Below are 27,782 nucleotides of genomic sequence, written 5' to 3'. Positions count from 1 at the left end.
TTATGACAAAGATGTAATATTGGAACGTCCACCAGGGGGTGCGATGATTTTTTGAGCAGGGCGTCTTGCAATATGGTCATCTGTTTGAGATCCTAGAAGAGAAGGCATAGAACGGCTACAAACAAGTGACGGCCCCATTGATTTAAATACAGGAATTATTAAATGAAATGTTTTTGTTCATAACAATATATATGTACATGGGTAATCAATAGCAATTTATTTGTCTTTAATGCATATTGATTTGGAAACTGAACAATAAAATTCAAACAAAAATAAATACCTACACTTTTTACACTTTGGGACAACTTTATAAATAAGGTATGTAGCAGTGACATGACCAATGAACTGTATAATCTGTAGAATCTTGTAATTTTTAGTTAAAATGCTTTTGAATTTTAGCGACCCTCCTAATCACCACTGAAGCTACAAACTATAATGATAATTTGAAGATCAAATAATATTATTATGTTTTCATGCTCAGACTGAGATATAACCAAAGCATATTTCAAGCTTAGTAGTGGGGAAACTAAACATGCTACTATACATAATGAGAATAAATTAAAAGGGTTAATTGTAGGAAATGCTGTCAAATGCAATGAAAGACTGTATTCTAATTGGAAGGAACTGGAAAATTCTAACTGGTTTCCTGGAAAGATCCTTTGCATACTCATTCTAGGAATTTTTTGTAATGATTTGTTTCTCCTTGAATAAATAGTTTCCAGATAACAACATTTTGGGACTTCATTTCATGTAGAGCTGTCAAGGATCCATGTGATCTCAGCCAAGTAAGTGCAGAGTTTTATCAGTAACTGTATAATGTGGCATTTGCTTTCAAAATTCTTCTTAGTTATGGTACACATGTTCATGCACCAAGTACGGTGTGACACAAAGCTGAGCAGCACATGCATGATGTCCCTATATGCCAAATGACTGAAGAACGTATGTATGGTACTCCCATGATTCAAATAAAACTCAAAATTGCATCACTGTGGATAAAATAGCGGAAACTACCTTTCACGGTATGATTTTTTTTATGTAGAAGTCAAATTTCAACTTTATTTACACCAGGATTTATATCAAAATTAACATGAAATAAATTTAAACCTACTATTGTACAAGTAGATATGCAGTACTCTTCCCTTTCCTAATGGCTGTCATAACTGGTTTGAATCTTCAATTCAGGAAACTCACAAGCAGTAAATCATTTATGTGAGTGTATGATGCCTTTATAGAGATGTGACAGTCTCCAAGCCATTGGTTGCAGCGCTGCTGTTCTGAGCATTCGTCATAAGATCTGGGTGACCATTCCCCCTTATATCCACTTCCCCTATTAGCTACTAGTTTAGTTGTGATTCTCCCCTTTTTAAATAAAATCTTGAGACCATCTTTTCATCTACCCATTGACCTCCCCTAAAACAAGCTACTGTACATGAGCATTTGTCATCTCACCTCCACTCTAGCCATAGTACTGAATTCGTCCATTGCTGTATCTGTGCTTAGTAATTTTCTCTTCTGTAACTATGATTCCTTCTCACTCCCTCTCTCCCCATCTGCCTTGACCTTTGCGCTTTAACCATATAATACTACTTGATGCCTTTTCTTAGTTTGTGTGCATCTCAGCCATCTTCCTCTCATAGGTTTCCTATATATCCAACCACTTATTTTATGGAATTGGAAAAGGACACAACTCAGGCTGAATTCCTGGCCTCAGTGAAGTTAATAAGAATTTTGCCATCAATTTCAATGGGGCCAAGATTTCAACCTCTGTTGTCAGACCTCATCAGTCTGATGCCTGTCCTTGGCTCTTTTGTCTTCTCTGTTTCATACCCATTGGCCACCTCATTTTTTAATTCAAACTTGACATGCATCCTCTCTGGTATCTTGTGACCTACATACTTTAATGTATTTGCATGGATAGCTTTCAACCATCTGGAAGAATTTTGTGTTGCTTTTGTATGTAAGATACTATAGCAAATTGTACTGTAGCGGGAAAAGTGATTTCTCAAAAGCAGCAAGGCAATCATCACATAAACTTAGTTATTAATACATTTTGTCTTTTACATTAGCAGAAATTACTAATGCAATTCTATACCTCGATCATTTTCTTCTACTTGAGTAACAGAACATAAGCCCTGACCCTACCATTGAACTCAATTTGAATGGACCCCTGCATCCGTTTGGAGTTGCATTAACTTCAGCAGGGTTCCTCATGGGTGCACAAGTCTGCCTGCAGGGAGCTCACTGCAAGACTGGGGTATGGTTTGTAAACAATATTTGCACTTCTCAGTCAGTCTAAGCTACCCATGTTCATCTCTACCTGCAAATGCTACTGTACCCACTGAGCAAACTTACCAGACAAGCTGAATCCTGACAGATGCAGATTACGGACAGGAAGAGTTGGTATTTTGCCTGAGCAGGGAGCTATCCTTGAAGTAGGAGTGGGGGCTGCAGCTTTAGCAGTCACTATGACATCATGAACTGGCCCATCATAAAGCCCCCTGGGAACACCATGAATTTCAGCAAGCTGTAGCAAGATAGAGGATAAACATGTGAGCTGATTCTGAATGAAATGATGAGAAATTTGAAGCTGAAATCTGTTCCCTTACTGATTTTTCTTCTCTCCATCATACATATCCTGAGTTATTATTGTAGGGTTGCACATAAGTTCAGGTTATTTGTTTGAGAAGAAAGAACATTAAACATTTGCTCTGGAAAATTATTTTACAAGGAGTTACGTAGATTTTGGCCGGCATAAAAAAGAAAATGGCAGGTCAGTTTTGGGCTCTATCATCCATGTCAGTCTCCCATAGAAAGGTCCCTTTCCATTAAATTGGCCACCTGGTGATGATATGGTATCCTGGCTCCCCCAAAATATAATACAGAGAGATGAAATAGGACGTGTTTGCTGTCAGTGTATCTTGGACACAGTGAACATGGTTCTCGTTTACACGAAGGCCCCATTACACTGCTCTCACCTTAAATTACAACAACACCCAGTTTCAGGCCCCTTTACACTGCCAGAACTGTGTAAAGGGGCCTTAGGGAAAATCAGAATCAAGCCCAGTGTGTCTTCAGGGTTCTATCATTAATTTTATTACTATTAATACTGTTAATGTCTTTATTTTTACAGTGCCTCAGTGCATGCTGAGCACTGTACACTACCACAGACAGATATTGGCCCTTCCCTGAACAGCTTGCAATCCAGTTGATTCTTCAAACCAGTATTCTTCACGTCCTAACACTGAGATCAATATTTTCATCTCCAGGGCTAGATTGGCACTTTGCAATGGCCATGAGAGAGGAGCAGTGCATAATTTTGGCTTATTGGCAAAAGACTTACTGTATTTTTATTTTTTGTTACAGAGAACACACAAAAAAGGCATTTTCCACCTCACATTCCATTCTGTTTTTCCTTTGGTATGTTGTGAGTTCTGATGTGACACAACTCAACGGAACCTGACACAGCATGATTACAATGTCCTATTGCATCAGGTGCTACTTTAAACCATCCATCTTCTCGACTGGTAGAAAGATCTGAAGCTAGTGCAGAGAAATAGCTACATTACCAGTACTCCATTCACATTATTACCTGCGTCTAGCTAGTTCTCATCCCAAGCCACATTATGTACCAGTCATTTTATGATCAAAAATTAGTACAGAGCATTTAGAAAACAGAAAAAGGTTTGGATTTGAGCATAATGAAGTCAGGACAGATACAAATTGTAAAGAATAACTATTCTGCATTTTAAAATAGCATTTCAGTTTCACTGCTAAACTGTCATGCCATCTGATCTTCATCTCTGTAATACTGAAAACTGTGTAAAGTTGATATCCAATGCAATATTTTCCAACACCATTCTGGACCCTTTTCTCTCTCCAAAAAGCCACTGCTAGACAAGGGACCAAAAAATGTAATGCAGACAACCAGACTAACTGCCCATAATATCAAATGTGACTGCCCAAATGAATTAACTTCACAAGCAATCAGCGACCACCTGATCTGATGCCCAATTATTATTTAACTCGGAGTCTAGGAACCTCCAGCTTCATGTGAGCAAAAGTTTATATTTAGCAAAGTGCCTTCCTTGGATGATGAAAAATGACACAATGTTTTTACTTTCAAACATAACATAGATGGAGTTTGATTGGTAGCAAATAGCCTGGAGGCCTTTTGTCACATCGAGTGGGATCAACCAGACTTAGCAATTGCTTATCTGCAAGTTAAAGAAGGGTGCAAAATATGAGGGGAAAATGCAGGTAGGAGAGCATACAGGAGCAATTCTTCATATTACAGGATAAGTGTCATTTTCATGGCTATACCAGAAAGTTAGGAAGGAGTGCAGGTAGATGAGAGGGCAGGTAATATGGTCACTGCACAGATCATTGCTTCCACTCTAGTTTTAAATGACCATAGGTGGCAGCTTTAAAAGCTAAGGCTAGCTGCTATGAACAGGATTTATAGTTTTTACAAGGCTCTGTCAGTTTCTTTTACTTATTCTGCCTTCCACTATTGTGCCTCTGTCATAACTATAAAGGGAAGGGGAACAGCTCTCCTGTGTACAGTACTATAAAATCCCTCCTGGCCAGAAACTCCAAAATCCTTTTACCTGTAAAGGGTTAAGAAGCTTGGGTAACCTGGCTGACACCTGACCCAAAGGACCAATAAGGGGACAAGATACTTTCAAATCTTGGGGGGGGGGGAAAGGCTTTTGTGTGTGTCCTTTGTTTAAGGGGTTGTTCGCTCTTGGGACTGAGAGGGACCAGACATCAATCCAGGTTCTCCCCATCTTTCTAAACAAATCTCTCATATTTCAAACTTGTAAGTAAAAAGCCAGGCAAGGCGTCTTAGTTTTCCTTTGTTTTCTCAACTTGTAAATGTACCTTTTACTAGAGTGTTTATCTTTGTTTGCTGTACTTTGAACCTGAGACTAGAGGGGGGTCCTCTGAGCTCTTTAAGTTTGATTACCCTGTAAAGTTATTTTCCATACTGATTTTACAGAGATGATTTTTACCTTTTTCTTTAATTAAAAGCCTTCTTTTTAAGAACCTGATTGATTTTTCCTTGTTTTTAGATCCAAGGGAGTTGGATCTGTATTCACCAGGAGTTGGTGAAAGGAAGGAGGGGGGAAGGGTCAATTTCTCCTTGTTTTTAGATCCAAGGGGTTTGGATCTGTATTCATCAGGAGTTGGTGAAAGGAAGGGGGGGGGAAGGGTCAATTTCTCCTTGTTTTAAGATCCAAGGGGTTTGGATCTGTATTCATCAGGAGTTGGTGAAAGGAAGGGGGGGGGGGGAAGGGTCAATTTCTCCTTGTTTTAAGATCCAAGGGGTTTGGATCTGTATTCACCAGGGAATTGGTGAAAGGTTTCTCAAAGCTTCCCAGGGAAGGGAATTAGCTTGTGGGAAATGGTGGCAGCGGACCAGATCTAAGCTGGTAGTTAAGCTTAGAAGTCTTCATGCAGGCCCCCACACTTGTACCCTAAAGTTCAAAGTGGGGATACAGCCTTGACAGCCTTTATTACAGCAATGAATTCACAGAGAAAAGAAAAGCTACAGTAAATCATGTCATGTGGTTATTGCTGTAGTTGCCGATGTGCATTGGTGTATTTGGGAGAAATGAAGTGGTTACTGATACTTGCCCTCCATACATCAAATAATGAAAACATCCACAAAACACATGGAAAAATGGAGGCGTGGTGCAGCTAAGAGATGATATAAAGAGCCACCAAAAAAGCTAGTGTAGAATAAGTCTTATTGGCCCTATAAAATGAAGGAACTACAGAAAATATTTCTGAGCTCCTTGTATTGGCACCTTATCTATTAACTATTTACTTACATACAGAAATAGATCATTCCTGTGACAGAATTGCCATACCAGTTCCTATGTTACCCCTTCTCCCAGTTGCCAGCATAGGGGATATGGCTAGCAGGAAGGGAGCAATCCAGGGCACAAATGAGCAGCCTAAAGAATAAGTCAAATCCAGAGAGGTATTGGGAACTCCCTGTTCCCCTGAAATCCCCATTGACTGACATTTTTTAGAATTTTCTCCAGTCTAAACATTCTTGGATGAGTACATACTTGCTACAATCACATACATGTAACAGATTTAAAGTATTTGTCCAGAACATACTAATGACCAATTTGCACAATTGGAGGCAATAAGAGTTTGCCAACAATGGCTGAAAAGACCTGTGAGAAGAACTTAATTAATTTCATTATGGGATATATCACCAAGTGTGGTTTCCTACACTGGCTATTTGAAATAAAAATATCAGAGACCCACTAAGCCCGGGACATCTCTAATGAGAAATATCTGCAGTTAAATTGTAAAAATGTTGCCATCATTTCATTATAATGTATCGTCATTCAGATTAAATATATTATTTTAACATCTTTTACCTTTCAAATTGAATTTAGAAGGACCATGTAATTAGATACATAATGCATCTTACGTCTTTGTACTTTTCCTGTCTACTCTCCTGTAATTAGTAGTAGATTAGTTTACCCTTGAATCTCCTTGAAGACATTCTATTTGTCCAGGGAGACACACCATACCTTATCATCCAATACAAAATATTTGATGGAACTGTATATAAAAATCAATACAGTTTTCTTTTAGTTTCAGATGAATGTGAATTAATAAGTGGTATCAGGTGTAAGAATTGTCATTTGAACAGCATCACTGTTTATGGATAAGCCAGGCAATGCATAAGAGCAATTATTTGATAGTTTTACACCTTTTCGAGGCCTACAAGCAGATAACATCAATAATATTTTTGCTCCTGTAAAGGGCCCCCTTTCCCTTCTCTGTCCTACCAGGAGGCTCTGGGATGCTGTAACACACCATTAATAGCAATAGGAGAACAGGGATAAATTAGAACAGAGATTGTTTTCTTGCAAATAAAAATTCTCCTTACCCTGTTTCTTGCCTTTATTCTTTTATAAACAAAATCAGGGAATGTCTTTCTAGGAACGAAGCGACCAGACCCTTGGATGACAAAGAGGTTTCCATCTTCCAGCACAACTTTTCCTTGACTTATAACAACAGTAGGGGAACCACGGCACTCTGTTCCTTCAAATATATTATATTCCACATTCTGACAAATCCAAACCAGGATATTCAGAGTTAGTTTAGGGTTAAAAACAAAAATGACAAACCCTCAGCCTACCAATTATATATAAACACACATTTTTGTAATACTTTCTTCATGTATAATTAATCATTCCTTAAATAATCCTTTAGATTAGATTTGAAAAAATAAGGATCTCTATCAATTTGGTGAGCTAAAGCAAACTAGAATGAACAAACAAAATTCATGAACATTTAGCACTAGCTTAAACCACACACTAAGCTACTTGCAGGGGCGGCTCTATGTTTTTTGCTGCCCCAAGCACGGCAGTCAGGCGGCCTTCGGCGGCATGCCTGCGGACGGTCCACTGGTCACGCGGATTCGGCGGTGTTTCTGTGGGTGATCTACTGGTCCCGCGCCTTCGGAGTACCCGCCGCCGAATTGCCACCAATGCCGCGGGACTGGCGGACCTCCCACAGGCATGCCGCCGAAGGCTGCCTGACTGCCACCCTCACGGCGAACGGCATGCCGTCCCCCGCGGCTCGCCGCCCCAGGCACGAGCTTGCTGCGCTGGTGCCTGGAGCTGCCCCTGGCTACTTGTGAAGCAAACCAGAGCCCAATTATAGGTATGGATAAGTTCCAATTGCTTAACCTAGATCCCCAGCAGGCTTCTGCTGAAACTCACCTTGGACTGACAGAAACTTTTGCTATGTTTGTCAGGAAACCGCAAGTTCTCTAGCAGAACTGGTTGAAAAATTCCAGTTATATTTTGTGGGAAATTTGAAAACATTTCATTTTTCAAAACTTCCCATGGAGTTTTTTTCTCTTTTTTAAAATATTCTCCCCACCTCCAAATGAAAAATCTTCTTCAGCTTTCAAAAACAATTTTTGATACAAAGGTAATAATTTTTGGTTTCTGAAGAGCAAAAGGAAATTTTTCTTTATTGAAAATCCAACTGAAAACCAATTTTTAACTGAAAAATATCTGTTTCTGTTCAAACAAAATACCAGAAAATTTCATTTTCTGTAAAATATTTCATTTTGGTCAAAAATTCATTTTTTGTCAAAAATATTTCAACAAAATAATTTAAACCAGTTCTACCCTCTACATTTTATTAATGTTACATGTAGTTTTACCACTAACCCTTCAAATATTATTGTGCTTCTCAAGTTCCAGGTAGGAGTTCATTTTGGGATACCTATGAACTGGGAAACCCTAGAGAAGGTACAGTTTGAACAGACACTGAGGCTTTCCCCAGTGGAGTATTACCAAAGAGAGAGTGACAAGCCTATTTGGGACCAGGGAAGGGGTAGGAAAGCTGGGTTTGGATCTCCACTAAGACTCGTGTTGTTGAAAGATTCCCTTTGGCAAATGGCTTTTGAGAGTGGGGGTAGTTTCTCAGCTGGTGAATCATTTGCAGAGATAAGGGTAAGGAGGCGTTCCTAAGTAGCTGATATTCATTCCCACGAGTTAGCCTAAAGTTCCAGTTGGTGAAATGGGAATTTACCTGAGTAAGGCTGAGTAAACACAGAGTAAGGACCCCAGGGTTTGTTCCAGTATGAATGGCCCCTACACAGCTGTCCGAAATGGAATCAATCTTGCTTCCTCTTTTTAGTTTTACATTTGAAAGAGTACAGCCCTTGCATTTATTCTACCCTCGGGGAATATATCAACAGTCCCAGTAATTTGCTAACTAAAACAAACTTTTATCTCAATAGTTCTGTTAAATCTTAATTACAGTCATAGCCCTTTAAAATTCCACATGTTCAGCAATTCAAGGTTATTCAGTGGAATTCAGGAGAAATGCTGGGACAGGAAAATGTTCAGGTTAGGATTGTACATTTTTTTCTATGCCTATACAGTACATACTAATAGTATCACATTTACAGCAAAAGAATGGTCATCATGTATTGTTTTGCTACTGCATATTCTATAGCATTACTCTACATATTTTTGGTGCCATTGCAGTAAATGCCAATAACAAAAGGGATTTATTTCCCTTCTCCCACTCAGATTTAATAAACAATTATACTAATATTTTACCCAAATTCTCTCTGTTTCAATTTCTCTCTGATTAAAGGGAATACATTATTTCACTAATACACCCTGGTTGCAAAATCCTATAAAGAAAAAAAGAAATTAAATCTCACAAACTGATTTTACCAGATGGTGGGTTTTTGCTGAGACAATTTTCGTAGCCTTGGGATTCCATATAACTAGGTCAGCATCAGAACCTACAGCAATTCGTCCCTTTCTGGGATAAAAATTAAAGATTTTGGCTGCATTTGTACTGGTCACTGCTACAAAATCATTCTCATCCATCTTCCCTGAGGCCTGGAAATTAGAAAGAAAGGAGATTGAGAAAGGAAACCTATTACCAGAAAATGAGGTCTTATCAAAAAATGAATTTGCAATTTCATCTAGAATTAATGATATTTGTACACAGAGAAGATCACACAATCTTGGGCCTCACATTTAATTCAAAAATTGGCTGTCCCTGCAGGACTAGTCATTAAAGACTGTTATAATGTCATACCTTTGAAAACTGATTACAGCTCCCATTTTATAGTCACTATGTAGGTACTCCTATGACACGAATACAGCTCAACACAACAGACACTGCATCCCACAACACTGAATAATAAGTGTACAGGGTGAAGTGAGGCTACAGAGAGGTCTGTGGCAACTATTGTTTATCATTATCATTCATTTGGCAGCACTTTCATCTACAGGACTCATTTCTCTCAGCAAGTACTGGGCTCACACCCAGAACTTTCTTTAGTTGATACTGAAGTGAGTCAGTCTTTAGATTATATAATTTCTTCTCTTAGATAGAAAAATATTGTGTTTATTGGAACCAGAGCTTTCTAAGTGTTATTGATCCTCAACATGCTACTAGGAGAAGGATACAAGAAACTGGAGGTACCAGAAGAAAGGGCTCAGATAGTATAATGATGGGTGAGGTATAAGAACCTAGACAGAGAAACAGGGCTCCAGTGAAGATGAAGATGAATATTTTCAAAGGTGAACATTGTTAGTATAGGCTAAACAATTAGTGCATCGTAAAAAGCACAGCTGACGTAACAAACCTGAAGAAGAGCTTTGTGTAGCTCGAAAGTTTGTCTTTCCCCAACTGAAGTTGGTCCAATAAAAGATATTACCTCACCCACCTTGTCTCTCTAATAACAAACTACACTCAAGATTCACTGTGGACCTGATCCAAAGCTCATTGAAGTCAACACAGAGACTCACAACTTATTTTGAGGGTACTATAATGTTGCAGAAATTACAAATGAACAAATTCCATATAGTTTGCCCAGTCCTACAGGAAAAGAATACAAATGGAAACTCCATTTCTTGCCTTTACAAAAATCTTCTGGATAGACTTTTATTTCTGATCACAGTTCAGACTGGGATAGAATATTCTTCTAATAAGGAGCTCTTTCAAGACATTTACATTCAAATGTTACATTTTCTCTCATTAGGAAAGCTTTTTTAAGTAGCAGCCTAGATAATGTCACACAATGAGGCATTCAGCAATGTAAGATGATAATGTACCTCTTTCCCTTCCATTAAAAAAAATCTTGCTATTTTCTAAATCCTCATATCTGACAAAATGCCATTTGCATGCACTTGCATTGATAATTCAGCAAACATTTACACTTATTTAGTTACTTACCACACACTTCTCCCAAATTATTGACATTCTTTCTTCAATGCCATTTGTTCCCTCTGGAATAAGGGTAAAGTTATCCTTTCCTACTGCCTTCTGTGCGGTGGTAAATGTGCAGTGGGCACTGCCTGCAACCTGCAGATCCCCACTGAGTTAAAACAAACCAAAATGCAGTTAATGGACAAAATTGATTGCTCAGATTGTATTGTTCAGCGTAATAATTCAGGGGCCTTTTCTTTGCAACTATATACTCTTTAAGAGTGAAATTATCTCCTGTGTAGCGGGTTAAGTGTGACATAAATGGCTCATAGGTCTTGTGCTTAGCCCTCTGTGCAGCGGTGAATTTCATCCTTAGGGTAATATTTTCAAAGGTGCCTAGGTGATTTAAGTTCTTAGGTCCCATTGGATTTAAGTGCCTAGATGCTTTTGAAAATGTTACCTTAAATGCCCAGTAATTGCACTCCTTAAATCAACATCCCAGTCTTGATTCTTGATCCATCCTTTTGGCCCTGACAGCCTTTCAAGAAATGATTCTAAAGGACCTTTTATATCAGGGGTATTCCTGGCTATGGCCAGACCCAGGACAAAACCAGATTCTATATACCAGAATCTATTATAACTCAACAAATCTGAGCCAGGCTGATAGGGATGGGAGAAGGAAAGGAGGGAGCTGAGGTGGTTCTCTAGAATGAGGCTCTCTAGAGACATCTGCTCATGCCCTGAAACACCCTTCCTGATTTATATCAAAGCTGTAATTCAAGATTGAATTATATGCATATTTTATTGTCTGTTTGTGGACACTATTCCACAGGAAAAAGATTAATGAAATCAAATCAAATCTGTTTGCTTCCCTAGAGTCCAGTCACACCTCTAGAGAGAAGAATTTTGTGAAATCTCAGAGAATGCAAAATAATTCTCATCAGGAGACCTATTAGGGCAGAATATTTACTACTGTAGGTGCACTTCTACAGGTCAATAGTCTCACCCTACACAGTCTTCAGGTGTTACTTTGGGGCCTGATTTTTCCATCCCTACTCAGACTGAATAGTAATTTACTCGACAAGGAGTCCTGTTGAATGGTTCTACTCAGTGAGCTTTTTGGTGATGACTAGCAAAGACCCTAAGCCAAAACCCCAGATCCAGACAGCATGGAACTGTAAGGAGATTGAATCAAAACTCCACTCTGCTCTTTGGGCCCATCTCTGAGGTTGAATAACAACCCCAGGGACTGGGTTTTGTTCTGCATGCCACTGTCATTTACTCTCCTTGCCAACTCACCATGATAACAGAGAAGTGAGATAATCGGATGTAGTAGGGTCAGGGCTAATTGGTGGGGATGTAACAAAGGCTGCAGCTTTAGCCCAATTCTTACTCCAGTAGTGTGATCCATCCGTGCCAAGGCTCGCTGTAATTGGCTCTCCATACACAACTGTGCCTAAAGAATAATAATGCTAATACATAATCTGAAAATATGTAACATGCTCCTGATGGTGAACTCTCTTTTCCCACAGTGTAGACAAATGCTAAGATTAGGAGTAAAAGATGGTTTGAGCCAGTTTCTCTGTGTTTCAGTTTTCTGAATTTCTGTCAGCCAATCAGATTGCTACAAAGTTTAACAGTATTCCTTGTAAAAGTACAAAGTACCAATCAGGAAACAGCCTTGGCCAAACCCCAGAGTCCTATTCGGTACTATTTTTGGCTGAGAAAGACCAAAGAAAGCAGAACAAACACTTCAGGACATGGCTCCTTATTTGTAATGGCAGGGAATGTGTCTAAAAATCCCTCTCAGTGGGATACCAAAAATTACACAAAAACTGGGCAAAATGCACGCTCCTGATGTAACTCCATTTAAATCAGTTGATTTACACCTGGGATAGACTCAGTCTTGTATGTTTATGACTGGATATTTCTGTCTCTCACCTTTGTCACCCACGTCCACACACAGTGGGCCAGATCCCCACCCCAGTTGGTGTAAATCAACACAGCTCCATTGGCTTCAATGTAGATACACCAGCTGAGGATCTGTCCGAATTACTATATTCTAGGTATTGTGTTACCTTGTTTCCTTGGAGGAATATTTCTATTTCTTCCCAGTGTGTCAGCAGTTTGAGTTCTCAGGCATTCCCAGGTTCATTTTTTTTCATTCAAAGCATGACAATAGGTTGGAAATGAATTCTTGACATTTTTTTCCAACTCCACCTAATGAGACTTGTGTAGCAAAGTCTTCTGCCAATCTCTTCGACTCTTTTGAGTTCACTTCAGTGCAATTAAACTCCAGTACACTTTGAAAACTGAAGCTAACATCAAGTGTTGTGCTTTTCAGATGTACCAGAAATTGGCTAATTATGAACTCTTAACTCCCTTTTATTGCAGTGATACTCATGGAGACAAGTAAATAGTTTTAATTAGTGTGTAAATGTGAAGTGGTGTTTTACCTTTTCGCTTTGCTTGAGCTATCACATCTGCGGCACCTTTGCTCATTACTTTTGTGACATACAACGGGCAGTTGGCTTGTTTTGCTATTGTAATTGCACGGTACACTGCCTCTGCTTCAACCTTGGGAAACAAGAACACAACCAGGCAACATCTTACAACATCTCTGTTAGTTGAATGGACATGAATGGAGACTTCTTTAAAGCTCTAAACAGGTTCATTTGACAAACTTAAGCTATTACCTCCTCTGGGTGGCTAAGAACATGCCCCTCTGGCCCAGTAATTCCAAGTTCCAACAGTCTCTTTTGCTCCTAAGTGAATGTAGAAAAATGAGAAAAACAGTAAGTGATGGGAACAATCTAAAATAATGTGGGACTGGAACATCATGTCTAGAAGTACTTGAGGGTTATGAAAATTCCTAAATAATATCCTGGAATACCATTTATATCCATGAAAATTAGAGCATCTTAACAGAGACTATGACAATAATAAACAAGACATTCTAGTGGGATTGGTCATACTACTCAGCATACTACACTCTGGCGATTTGACAACATATTGGTGGGGTTCACTTGCTCAGAAACAATTAAGCAATATGCAGTGATAACTATGTGCTTTTCCTAGGCTATTCATTCAGGCACTTCAAGCTCACTGTGGAACAGGAGGCTGAAGGCTGGATAGCTCCATCACACAAGGCATTCCTATCCTTTTAGAAGTGCAGTCATCTTGAGGGGCTCGTGCAGTCCCACACATATTCCTAGTGGCAATGATTTATGCAGGTCATCCCAAGTGAGCATCGGAAAAGACTTTATACCACACTGCACTGTCCAGCATTCTGTGTATCCCCTCCCACACACACTTTCAGGGGAATGTTATCACCTTTATTAATATTATTTTTTCATAGCCCTCAACCTATGGAGCCAGTTTTCTATGTGGTCTGATCCAGTGCTTAATTTGTAATTAAAGAGGTACCAGGGCTCAAGCAATTAGCTGCTGGGACTCAAGCAATTTTTCTACTTTCATAACTGATACAGCAAGTCCAGGGGTGCCGGGGCTATGAACTGCCAAGGCTAGGGGTGCTGGGGCTTGGCACTGGAAAGCCCTGGCACAAATTAAACACTGGCCTGATCCATGAGGTACTGAGCACATCCACAGCTGCCCTCAACTACTACTGAAGCCAATAGAGGTAGAGGGAGTTCAGCTCCTTTCTCTTAGCATTAGGCCAAAGCATGGGCCTGAGAGAGAGAGAAAATTATAAGTAACACCGGAGAAACCTCTCTAGGGCTAGGAACAAATGCTGTGTGTTCCATCAGTGAGCTGGGAAATCTTGCCATCCACCAATGATATAGAGCTCCCTTTGCCAGTTCTGCAGAGGCCACTAAAGATAATCTGCCACATTAGGAAAAACTTCAGTGTGCTGCTCACCTCTTCATAGGCTTAGGGTGGCAGATTTGGCCCAGCCGCCTCTTTGTCATGATGGGGGGCAGCCAGGCCAAATCTGCTGCCATAAGCAGCTGCCCAGAAAGCTGCCACCCTAGGCAGCTGCCTAGTTTACCTATTGGTAGAGAAGCCCCGGCAGCTCTGAAAGAGCAAGATATACGATCCTAAACCTGTCATTGCTGAAGGGCTGACTACTGCCTGTCCTGACCCTCAGGCCACAGTAATGTTTGTGACGAAAATCCCATGTTGCGGGGAGCGGGGAAAGATGAAGGAAATGTTTCTTTAATAGGCTGTTCAGGGGCAGGAGGGAATGTGGCTGTTTGAAGCTGCTCACAGCATGGAATGTTGGAGGCATTCCCAGCAAAGATGGACTGGTGGGCAGAGTGCAGGTGCATGTTAAATGCCATTTTTCCACAACTAATCAAATAGATATAACCATGTATATTTTACACCTCCTTGTTCCATCTTGGCCCTCTGCATCATATGAGGAGCCACCCAGGAGTATTTCCATTGTTTGCCCTCTCTCAGGGTTTTTTGCTGGGGAAGGACAGCTTTAAATTGCACAATTGCAATAATTGCTGTTGCTAATTATTCCCATCAGCAGAAGCTGTTCTGGGGATATGCTGAATTAGCACATTCCTTGGCTTCTCCTGGCCACACCCCTTCTTAGCTAGCATCCACATTTTGTGCAGTGCTGACTCCTATCCATCATCAGTGGAGGGATGGATTCTGTAATTTTCTGCTGCCCTCTGTGGACAGTCTGCTGCCAAATTTATGGAATTTTTATTTCTGTACCATCCATGTTCCCTTTGCAGATATCCTGGAAGTTCACCTCCAGGGCTCTAATGTTATCACTCGCAGCTTAAATAAATACTTGTAAAGATATTAAACTGCTTGGGATCACATTATGTTTAACAGCCAGCTAAGGAGAATGAAAAATCCTAGTGGGGAAAACTGGTATTAAGTTCAGGCCTGTTTGGTACAAAAAGGCCACTTGAAGTGTTGAGAAATGGCATTTAATTATAAAGTCCTCTCTTATATAATACTGTGCATTCAGTTACCTGATTCTTATTTGGAATGAATGACAGGTTTACTTCTATTCTGCATTGTATATTCCCAACATCTATTTCACATTTTTCTATGCTAGACTAGAGATAGGTAGAATGAAAATCAATACAAATTTTGAATGGAAAATACTCCCTTGTTACTATTTGCCCCTACATTTGGAACTATATATCCAGCTGAAATGTACGCTACTGTGAAAGCCTCAAATCTCTTGAATGTTCAGGGCTGGAGCCTCCGATTTTTAAATAAAATGAGAATAAAACATCTCCAAAAGCGGGCACAGTTTAGAGAAGTAAGAAGCCCTAAATTTCTGCAGGTAGCTGTTATAAATGTACCTGTGATGATAACCAACTGGATGCAAACAGTCAGCATGATGCCTCTGCTTTTAGTAAGGACTCCAGATCTCCTTCCAAGCTCTTCTGCCAATATATGATGTCACAACAGGCTTTGCTGCCAGTCCACTCCCTCCAAAGCTCAGGTAATCAGATTATCCTAAAGGCCAAATCCTGCCTAGTTGTGTGTGTGGGTGGACTAGGCAGGGAAGAAGATGTAGAGAGCACCCTCCCTCTACTCCCCACATGTCTTAGCAGGGCAGAATACCAACCTAACACTGCAGGGAATACTGAGGAGAGAGACCAGCTTCTGCGCTGGCCACTACACTGCAGACCCAAGAAGGTTTGCTCTACAGGCAAATGTATGGAATTTTTATTTCTGTACCATCTATATTCCCTTTTGTAGATATCCTTGAAGTTCATCTCCAGGGCTCTCATGTTTCCTTAACTCAGCCACTGAAGTCAATGAAAGTTTTGCCAATAATTTCAATAGGAGTATGAGCTGGGTGATACTGTGACTGGCAGCATGCACTAGTGGAACATATGCTGATTCTTTTCACAGAAGTAGCCAGGGGTCCCCAGCAATGTATGCCTCCTGGCCAGCTTTGTATCACTTGTTCCTGAGTTGGCAGGATGACTCAAATGCTGGAAATGTGTCTGGCACTGCTCTGCCCCCTACTGCCTGTTGTGCAGCCACTTCATTTCAGGGCAGCATTTTGGCCTAAATTAATATTGTGGCTAGTTTTTAATTTAAATGGATACTGTGACAAAGTTCCTCCTCTATCTTGGTGGGTCCTGCGCTTATTGGCGGATTTTCTTGCCTCAGAAATTCACCATGTGGGTGGGGAACAGCCCAGAGACCTTCCCCTCTGGAAGAACCCACAGTCCAGGTCAATTGGGAGGTTTGGGGGGAACCCGGGCCCACCCTCTACTCCGGGTTCCAGCCCAGGGCCCTATGGACTGCAGCTGTCTATAGTGCCTCCTGTAACAGCTGCATGACAGCTACAACTCCCTGGGCTACTTCCCCATGGCCTCCTCCAAACACCTTCCTTATTCTCACCACAGGACCTTCCTCCTGGTGTCTGATAACGCTTGTGCACCTCAGTCCTCCAGCAGCACACCCTCTCACTCTCAGTTCCTTGCGCCTCTTGCTCCCAGCTCCTCACACTCCCCCCACAAACTGAAGTGAGCTCCTTTTAAAACCCAGGTGCCCTGATTAGCCTGCCTTAATTGATTCTAGCAGCTTCTTCTTAATTGGCTCCAGGTGTCCTAATTAGCCTGCCTGCCTTAACTGGTTCTAGCAGGTTCCTGATTACTCTAGTGCAGCCCCTTCTCTGGTCACTCAGGGAACAGAAAACTACTCATCCAGTGACCAGTATATTTGCCCTCTACCAGACTCCTGTACCCCACTGGTCTGGGTCTGTCACAATACATTTACTATACCTCGTCAATGATGTCTCCATTTTCAGCATGTACTTGGGCAATGGCACCCAGGTCGCGAATAATGCTGAATATTTCATACATCTGTCAGGAAGGAAGGAAAGAATTTCCTAGTGTCAGATAGGTCACAGTTTATAAAAAGTGTAGTTGATGACTTTTATTGCATTTCAGTTATTCTGTGTTACCTGGGCGTCAGTGCACTGGAGCTTGTCTTTATAAGCCATGAAAACTAGAAAGGAGTTCACACCTTTAAAAAAATAAATTACATGTGTATTTATTGTCACAGCTGAAAACAAATCACTCATGTCTACTAGGGAGGGATGGAAAAGGTGGTGTTCAGATCTAGGTAAGGTTTTTAGACTAGTGTTGAGGATTGAGATTGAATCAAGACTAGGGTTCAGATTTGGACTAAAGGGCATGAAAACTTGTTCTTATGAGATTTGGGCCCCAAATGTAGTTCATGAAAGATGCTGTACCGTCATTGGTTTTTGGATGCATTTAAACCAGAACCAATAAACAACCCATTTTTTAGTTTTAGATCCAACTTGGAACCAAAACCACACAGGTGAGTTCAGTTTCATGGATCTGAATCTTAACCCTTTCCACAAACAGGTTTGAATTCTAAGCTGCAATGCTGGCTCATTTCTAGGTGCTATATTTGAATCATTTTATTAATGCTGAAAGTACAAATTAAAGCCAAAAGCACTACATTCAAAACAATGTCCTTTAGTTATAGAACTACATATACAACACTTATGTATACTGCATTGCATAACAAAATGCATAACTCGTTTCTATCTAATGTGTACTCTGATTCATTTAGTGTTGGGGCCTAGCATGTTAATTTCTATTGTATTGCTTTATACTGTTTTTATGTAGATAAAAACCACAATGGTTTTTAAATTATAGTCACACTATGAAATTCTCTCCATTTTATTACTATATATGGGTAAGTATGAAAAATGTCTGGTTTCAGCTTTGAATAGCTGCTTCCTTGACTACCACTGAGAATTTTAATGGAAGATTAATTAACAATTTCTGTGTTAACTGACAAATTCTGTCCCTGAATGTATGACTGCAATTGCCATTGAAGCCAATTAGATTTGTGTAGGCACGTCTGAGCGCAAAACACAGCCCCAAATATGTGACTAACGCGACGTATTAGTGAAATGCATAATCCTGTGGTGGGTGAGTTCTTCAGTAGACAATGTCTACTGGGTAGATAGCCACGGGTTCTTATATACAAGAACTACAGGTATAAGTTTTTGTGAAGGGACTGTCAGTGCACAAGAAATACACTTTATTTTCAGTACTGCAGGCTGGGAATGGGCTGCTTTATTCCTATTATATTACAGAGTGGCTGGGGAATGGGGAAGCACCCACTAACTAAACAAGAAGCTAAGCAGGTATGGAGGTATGGCGCCAACCCATAATACTCTGAGTAACCCAGTTAACCTCTTGATGTTCACTTTATTACACAAGTGAAGTAATATTGCACAATTTGGCCCTGTGGGCCCAATCCTGAAATTCCTTACACAGATAAATCCCCAATATAGTCAGTGGGATTCTTAACAGTGTAAGGACTTCAGAACTGGGCCCAAGAATTTTGTCTTGCACTACCAAAGGCGGTTTCTTGATGTTAGAGGGATGCATATTGCCCTAAAAAGTAGCTGATCTTTTTTCTTGTGTCAGCTTTCACTCTTGCTGGTAACTAGGTTAGTAGAACAGTGGTCTTTTTGTCCTTACCTTTGTCTTTCACTAGAGCTTCCAGTTCCTCTTTTATGCTCTCATGCCAGCGTGTGATGTCAATATGCAGTGAATAATCACAACAGGCTTTGTTATCAGCACACTCTCTCCATTGGTCATATGCAGCAAGCAGATTCATTCCAGAGTCAGGGAATACATGGTCAACTGAAGAAATATAGCAGAGTGTCAGCAGCCTTTATATGATGGGGTAACACAGGGATATTATTATAATGCCCATAAATATGCATTTGTCTAACAGTTTTCTATGGTAGAAAGGAGACATTTTAATGCAAATTATTCTATAATTAAAAACGATGAATATGAAAGCTTCCGAACTGTGTTTAACTACCATTAAGACTGAGACAAAAACCAGCAAAACAAGTCAATTCCAAGTTGTGGCTAACAGTACAACCTGAATTCATCCCCTTGTGTCTAGATAATATGGTGATGTGAGACAGGTATGTGCTATCATATACATGCAAGGGGCCAAATTCTGCTCTTAGATATTTGTGCACAGCTTCCTTTGACTTTAGCAATGGCAGTCATGCATAGGTATTGTATTTCCCACTACACCAACCTATGCTCCTCAGTATTAACCTGTGAGACCATTTATAGTTCAGTTCTGTGCCTCCAGTGAGTAAACACTGGACTGAACTGTGTGTTGGTTTTGTAAAGTCTGCTTGGGATCAGATTGAGTAAATCAAAATCATTTTTACTTTGAACCTCAAAAGTATTTGCTCTCACAACCCCAGAGCTGGAAACTAGTGCAATATTTGATTTCATAACCAAGTCACTTTTCTTTCTCCACCTACAAAAAGCACGGTATATAAATATAAATTTTCTGTGACCATCTGTTTACAGATGTGCCCTGTATTGCTTACAACGATAAAGGTGAAAGGGCCTCATAATAAGTAGAATCTTTATCTTTTAAAAAGGAACATATAACAAAAGCAGAGTTTATTAAAGGAAACTTAATACATGGTACAATTGTAACTAACCTGGTCAGAACTGAAGTCTTGCTCCTGTGTTAACTGACACTGAGCAATCTTTTCGATGGTGGGACACCTTGTTTGTTTTTTGAAAGATGTACTTCTTAGAGTCATTGCAATAATGCTACTTACGTATCATGGTGGTTCCTCCTGCTAGGGCTGCTTTTGTGCCTTGATAGAAGTCATCAGCAGAGGTCATTCCCATCACAGGCATTTGTAGTCTAGTGTGGACATCTATTCCGCCTGGCATAACTAACTGGCCATAGGCATCAAGAGTTTTGACGCCACCAGGAACTATCAGGTTTTCTCCAATTTGCCTAAAAACAGTATTAAGAAGTTCTACTAGCTGCAAATAACATTTGAACAAAAATGTATTAACTTCCTGTTAAAAGTGAATATGTGTGTGTGCTCATGTCCGTTTCTGTAAGCTTTTCCACACTGTGCTGCCAATGCACATCAGTTATGCTCTCCTTTGGGAAATGGGGGATAGTTGGGGTCCTCAGAATCCTAATGGAGCTCTAAGTTTCTCCCATTTTCTCCTTACTTAGATGCCCCTTCTCTTGTGAGGCCTCATATCACAGTCACCATCCTTCTGGCAATGGAAGATTGGATGAAATTTCATTCAGACCCATAGCTGTTGCTCTTGAGAATTGTGAGCCAGTCTCTCATCTCCACTTGCAAAGCACTGCCTCCAAAACTTTCTCAACTCTAGGATGGGATTGAGCAGATCGGCATCTCCTGGATGGCAGTGCAGACCACCAATACCAGCCCCACAGGCCAGCCCATTTCAGGGCATCAAATGTGACCCCAACCTCTCTTCATTCATGTAGTCTTAGACCACTCAACTAGTACTAACAGTGACCATAAATTTGATAGTAGCTACTAAGGAAGTAACATCAATAGGGACTAAGATCATTTTACTTGTTGCCTTCAAGAACACAGCTAGAACTCAAGAAAGGAAATATTCCTTTCGCTTTTTCTTCCAATGCCCTATGAACTATTGATTTTTTTCCAAAAGAATATTTTGAACATATTTCTGAGAAAATTAAAGGGGTCTCTGGAAATGATTATTCATATTAAATTGCACCAACAATGTTAAGTATGGAAATTGTAATACAAAATATTTCTTAAGTAACTTACTTTATCAAACTGTCTTCCACATAGATATCAGCATAAAATGATTGATCATCATTGACGATCTTTCCTCCTTTGATTAGAAGCCGGTCACTCTAATGGAAAAAAATATGTTTCCCAAAATTATTTTATTTAGAAGTTGTTTTACTCATTACAGGCCTTCATGCATAATAATCTATAATTGCCTGCTGCAGTTAAAGTCTGAGACAAAATATTTTGCACATCTATTAGTCCAATTTAGTTTAAAAAATACACCCAAACTATTTCATAGCAAAGCCTGACTGTATTCCACATACAGAAGTATAAAAAGTATTAAAACTAAAATAACATATATTTTACATACAAATAAAGAATGTTTTAACATCTTTAAATCAACCAGAAAGGGGATTTAATCTATATTTTTCACAGCACAAGCCTAGAGAACTGTATGCCGCATAGAAGATGTAAGGAGTAATTTAAAAATAATATATTAAGGCAAAGTTACAATAAAACATTCACATACTACAGTGCACATTACTTATTACTCATTTTTTTCATTAATTGCACATCCACAATTCCCTTCACAGCTTTAAGTAGCTCTGCAAAACATTTTGTTCTCCACCCTCCAATATAAATGACTCCTGCCCAACATTAACAAGCAGAAGGCCATCTTGCTGGTTTTGGAGAGGGTTGATGTGATGACCCTTTTGGTAAACTTACACTTAACTGACTCATTTTATATAAGTAAGAGACAAAGGGCCACTACCAGCCTCCTTCTGCAGATGTGGAGACCAGTTATTTATGCTGCAGTCTGTGCATATTTGCCAACATTTTTAAAAGGGTTTGCAAGGGATAGTTGTGCACCTAAGCCATGGATGTGGGGCTGCTTGGCCTCCCCCAAATGCTGGTACTGGCAGATTTTCTGTGCATTCAGATGAATTTTAACACTTATATAAGTGACTTGAAAACATCAATTCAATAAGTTATCATAACCTCTTTCTGAGGAAGGTAACTATTACTCTCCCTATTTCACTGATGGGAAGACTGAAGCAGAAAGTTTAAGTAGCTGACTGAGGCCACAGATGAAGTCAGTGTCAGAACTGGGATTGGAATGCAAGTGTTACTTGCTCTCAGTGCTGTGTTAGCCCACTACACCATGCTGTTTCTCATGACATTGAGGTGCCTCATTGTGGCCAGTCTCCACTTTGGCTGCTAAGCTGAGGAGCCATCATATTTGCAGACAGCAGGCTGGGAGGCAGCTTGCAGCAGGCCTAGCAATATTAGGGGCATCCAAAGTGGTACTGCCCTTCTACACATGGCAACTGTGTGTCTGAGGTTCTCACAGAAACTGAGGAATCAATGTGAGTGTCACAGATCTTAAAGGCCAGCTTTAGAGGAGCTAATGGAGTGGCTGTGATCTTTTGGGAAATCAATGAGAAATTTTCAACTCTAGCAACTGATTTGTAGCAGTTTACATTTTCTAGGTTCTCTTTGCAAGGAAAAGGACTAGGCACCCACTGTTACAAAAGGAAGTGGAGATTAACTATAACATTTCCAGGTTCTCAAAATCAGATTTTCCTGCAGCCACGGGCTTCACAGATCCCAAAGGATTCTGACATTAGTCAAAGGATTCTTCACTAGTCACCGTCATTTTCCACACTGGGCATTTTAGATGCATAAGAAAATGTAGGATCAGGCTCATGTGAAACTGCAGCATAGTTGATTACAATTTTTTCTCCAACTGTGACCTCTACAGTGACTCTAGAGAATTTACTCCCAGGCTACAATGGCCACTGCTAAGGATTCTGATGCACATTTAAAAATAATTGCTGGATGCAACAACATGTGACAATACAGTCTGGGAGAGTGGATTACAGGACCGGAGAAATGTGTAATTATAAAATTAATCACAGAACACCACTTCTGGGCCTTGATTTTTTACTGTGGGTCAAAGGGGTATGAATAAAGCTATTAAGCAATTTTGCTGTGTTTATGAAAACTCCAAAACATATTTCATTTATATTTCACAGCCCTTAGTCTTTTTTTCAACTATTTTTCTCGCTTCCCAGTCAAAAAGAGCCACCACATTCACTGACCCTGGGGAGCTCTATTGGCCTCCTCCACTATGCAAATATACAGGCCACTCCCCGCTCTGAGAGCACACCCACTCTGTAACAACCACAAAATGCCAGATGTTCTTAACGAGCTTTTACTGAACTCACCGAGTCCCTTACAACCTGTCACATATACAGGCTGATTCTCTCTGGCTTACTCAATGTCACTTACTCAATGGACACTTTTAAAGGGGACTCAGGGTTATTTCTCTCTCCCTTTGTGTGGCTTTATTTTAGAGCCCACCAGCCAAGAAGAAGAAGAAATCATGCTGCCCAAAGGTATCTTCTCACCTCCACAAAAGTCCTGACAATCAGGGAAAGGAGGCTCCTATTACAACAGTGATAGGGATCTGAGGGGTGGCACATTCCTCCACAACACAACCGTGATGAGAGATGGAGGATGGAGTGAGGCCCACTGCAATGAATGAGCATGAGATCCCATAGCTACAGTATTCTCGCTTTTTAGTATTTTGGGTTTACAGGCTGGACCAGAGGATATGGGTTTATGAACCAGGAGTAAGAAGACTATTGGGATCAGGGCTGATGGGGAAAGAAGACGGTAAACATTAAGTCCCCATTAAATATATCAAATCATATGTTGTTTAATTTTATTTCTGTTAATTTCCAAATACTGTATAAGGTGGCAGTCTTGCAGAATAGACCCTTCAGACTCAAAGATACGTGTGTTTGCCTTTCTTTTAAAAAGCAATATTTGTAGTCTCTTAGGTAACATGGCTGCCCTGGTGTGTGAAAGAGAATAAGCAGGTGTACACAAGAACTGAAAAGCAGATGCCTATTGTTGTACAAGGGCCTCTTCCTGAGAATATAATGCCGCATAAACCTCTCTGAGTTCAAGCCAGGTTATGTTCAACAAAGGACCACGCTAATTCTCCAAAGGGCTTTCATAGGAAGCTTGTAGTAACAAAGGCCTAATGTCAACCCCAAGAATACTCTTTCAAACTCCTCCTGTTTTGCTCTACCCGGTCTGATTTCATTTCAGAACTAAAACCCACATCCCGTCTTGCTTAAGGAACAATGTATCTATAAATGATGCTTTAGAACTATATTTCAAAAATACTAATTATTAATAATAATTATTCTTTTCCCAATCACCCTAAAATGTTGTAGAACCAGGCAAAAATATGGCCCGGCAACCTAAATTGAGGGAATAAATACATGAAATTAGAATAGACACTTCATCTTAGGCACATAAGCAAGTCCAAAGTTATCAAAGTCCATGCTTAGTCAATCATGTTATTTTTTATTTTCTGAACTCCTAGGCTTGGAGAAAAGATGTTGCTCTCTAACGACAGGGAACTATAAGCCATTCAAACTGCTGTGTCCTTCGGGCCCATCGACCCTTTATGAGAAATTAGGGCCTGAAAAGGCATGAGCTAGGAAACAAGGGAGTGCCAGCTTCTTAGCAGAAATAAAGCAGATTCAATGGCCTGAATGATTTGCAAAGCTGCTGATCAACACACATTCTCCTCTTCCTCCCGGAGTCGGGAAAAGCCCCTACTCTCAGGCTTCTCTGGGACTTGGCAGGTATCTGCAACCTCACCATGCGCATTGTTTTCCTAACGTGTTTGCTGACTGTCCGAGCTCCTTGCCAGGGACCTTTCTACTGGGGCATGATTGTCTCCGCTGAGCTCTGGGGAATGCAGCAGAGAAATATTTGATATGGCCAGGCCAGCCCTCCTCCCCCCGCCGCCCAGACCCAGCGCCTGGATTACAGGGCACGCAGCACCGCCATGGCTGAGACGCAGTCACAGGACTCGCTAGAGAGCTGCTCCGCTAGCATCTCCTGCCGTCCCCAATCTTAAAATGAGCATGAAATAACCCCACCGTCCGCGTCTCCTTCTCCGCGCTGCCCGGGTGCCGCACGTTTGTTCTTTACTGCCCCTGTCCCCTGGCCGCTGCCAGGGTGCTGGATAGGTTATTATGGCTCCATCACCCTCCCGCCTCCTGCCGTGGAGCAAACCCAGCAGCTCCCGGCCGATGGCTGCCCGCTGCCCCCGGGCTGCTGCGAATAAAAAGGCCGCTCGGGGGGCTCGGCACAGAGAAATGCCCTTCTAAAAGGAAAGGGGAGCAGCCCCAGCCGCCACCCCGCCAGGCCCCGGGCTGCCTGGGCCTCCCTCTCACCGTGATCCGGGGGATGTTCTTCTTGCCTTGGTACGACATCTTCCCGCAGCTGCCTCCTTTCCGAGCGAGCGCCAGGGGCAGGAATCCACCCTCGGCAGGTGCGCTGCGGGGCCGGGGGTCCCTCCTGGCTCTGGGGCTGGCCGGACGCCTCTCCTCGGCGGAGTGGCCGGAGCGGGCGGCTTTTCGTGGCGTCTGTGTGCGTTCCTCCCTGGCTGCCTGTTGTTCTTGGAGAGCTCGGTGGCTCCCCCTGCTCTGGCCGCCCCGCAGCCTCGCTTAGCAGCTGCCTGATTAGCATTCCAGGCTCATGCTTCCCCGACAGCAGCCGCCAGAGAGGCAGCCATGCAGACAGCCCGCCGGGGCCTTTCCCCAGGCACCAGCCACTTCCCTGCTCTCCTGGCACCGCCAACAAAAGCCGGCTTTCCCCACCCCGCCACCAGCCTGCCTGCCAAGAAAGAGCACGCCCGCCCGCCAGGGCCTGGGCCAGCAATGGCTGGGCTCTCTGTGCAGGGCCCCCAGGAGCCCGGGAGGGTGGGTGTCAGACAGAGCCTTGCCAGTGGCTCATTGTTTCCATCCTGCAACTCCCTTTTGGCCCCATATATTTCTGTGAATCTTTTTCTTAAGTCTGAAGATTGATGCTCTGCAGATTTCTAAACTGCTTGATTTCATTTACTCCCCTGACATCTGACATCACGGAGTGGGGGGTCACCTGGTAAACCAAGTTTAGGCTTTACAGTTATTTGGTACAAATCACTTGTCAGCACAAATAGCCCTTTCTTTCCTCTTCAAAGCCGCCTTCAGCAATTCCCATCAGAGTCATAGGGAGTCGGGGCTTGTCCGCATCAGCACCCTGAGCTTCTACCCCGTTAGTGGCCTGATCGAGTGCTCCACCCTGCTGCCATTGAAGCACTCAAACTCGTTCATCAACTCCTTTCCAGACCCTTAGGGCGTCTTTCCCAATGCTCCCATTGACTTTAGTGGAACTGGTTTGGTCTCCAGTGCAGCAGGGACATGAAGTGGGACATGGACCCCTCCGCTTGGAAAGCCTCCCTGGCCTTTGGACAACAGGGGAAGGGGCACTCCATAAATTACCCTGTTCTGTTTACTCCCTCTGAAGCATCTGGCATGGCCACTATTGGAAGTCAGGAAACAGGACTAGATGGACCATTGGTCTGACGGAGTATGGCCAGACTGATGTTCTTGTGACCGGGTAGCAGGCAAATGGCTCATTTGGTCTGTCTGTCTCTCTCTGTATAAAGCCTGGTGTGAACCCCTGCATGCCCCACCGGTGGCAGTTCAGCTGTGGGCTGGTTTTCTGGGCCAAGGGGCCATGGATGGGAATACATTTGGGCTGCACTTAAAAGTCAGAGGCCAATTGGTCGCCTGACAAACCCATTCATCCTTTTGTAGTGAGGGGAAAAAATCAATCTGCACCTGGCACCCGCTTCTCTGCTGAGGCTGCTACTGATTCAGGGGAATGAAATGGAGCAGCGCAGCAGACCCCAGAGCCACCCGAACCTGGCGTGGCCTCGGAAAGGCAGCTGCCTCTGCCTGGATCCCCGTTTGCTGTAACATCACAGGCCAGGCTGGGCAGCGGCTTACAGCTGGGATGTCCCAACCTGCAGCTGGTCCCGGCCAGTAGGGCAGCGGGCTTTGCCCAGCGCACGCCGAAGCCAATGGTAACGCTCCCATTGACTTTGAGGCCCACGCTGAGCCCCCTACAGACACTCCCCCCCCCCCCATGGCTGAATTGCTGGCGCGCGGGGTAACGCTGACTATAAAGTTTTGCAAACTAAAGTGCTGCTTCCCCGTGCAATGTGCTCGCTGCGCCGGCCGCCGCCTCTGCGCACAGAGCGCAGCCGCTTCCCTGTTACCTGAGCGTAGCCATCGGGCGCGTCTCCTGCTGCCCCAGCAGCGGGCGGGGAAGGCTCCGCTCCGGCTGGGGTGAGGGCAGGGGCGCTGCGGCTCCCCGGCGCCTCGCAGCTCTCGCTCTGCCCTTGGGAGTCGCTGGGAAGCTGGCGGAGCGCCCCTCGCTCCGGGGTCTGGCCGCCTCTCCTGCCGCCGCTCAGCGCGTCCAAGTCCAGCGTTTTGTTTTCAAAGGCTCCTTCCACGCTGCAGAACATGCCCCCGAATTTCTGCCTGGGCTTGGGGCTGCCCGAGCCCAGGGCCGCGAAGTACGCGGGCAGGTCGGGCTCCCTCCGCTCCTGCTGCTGCCTCTGCTCTGCCAT

At 42.2% G+C, this 27,782-nt stretch overlaps 1 protein-coding gene across 2 annotated transcripts; it reads right to left on the bottom strand.

Annotated features, from left to right (window-relative positions):
• DPYSL4 (dihydropyrimidinase like 4) lies at window positions 1-27,782 on the bottom strand. Of its 2 annotated transcripts, none has more exons than XM_065408615.1 (14): window positions 27,429-27,782; window positions 21,329-21,417; window positions 20,321-20,505; window positions 19,200-19,364; window positions 17,639-17,700; window positions 17,457-17,537; window positions 13,419-13,487; window positions 13,179-13,299; window positions 12,022-12,178; window positions 10,750-10,891; window positions 9,234-9,404; window positions 6,917-7,096; window positions 2,353-2,524; window positions 1-92 (listed from the first exon to the last, which is right to left on the bottom strand). In XM_065408615.1, the coding sequence occupies exons 1-14, from the start codon at window positions 27,780-27,782 to the stop codon at window positions 1-3; spliced, it is 2,040 nt and encodes a 679-aa protein (XP_065264687.1). The 2 variants fall into 2 exon arrangements, with proteins under 2 accessions (XP_065264687.1, XP_065264688.1); XM_065408616.1 differs by lacking the exon at window positions 27,429-27,782 and adding an exon at window positions 25,558-25,596.

Source organism: Emys orbicularis, chromosome 7 (assembly GCF_028017835.1).
Source record: "Emys orbicularis isolate rEmyOrb1 chromosome 7, rEmyOrb1.hap1, whole genome shotgun sequence".
NCBI classification, from domain to species: domain Eukaryota; kingdom Metazoa; phylum Chordata; order Testudines; family Emydidae; genus Emys; species Emys orbicularis.
The sequence above is the reverse complement of the archived record's forward strand: the minus strand, read 5'-3'. Positions and strand labels throughout refer to the sequence as shown.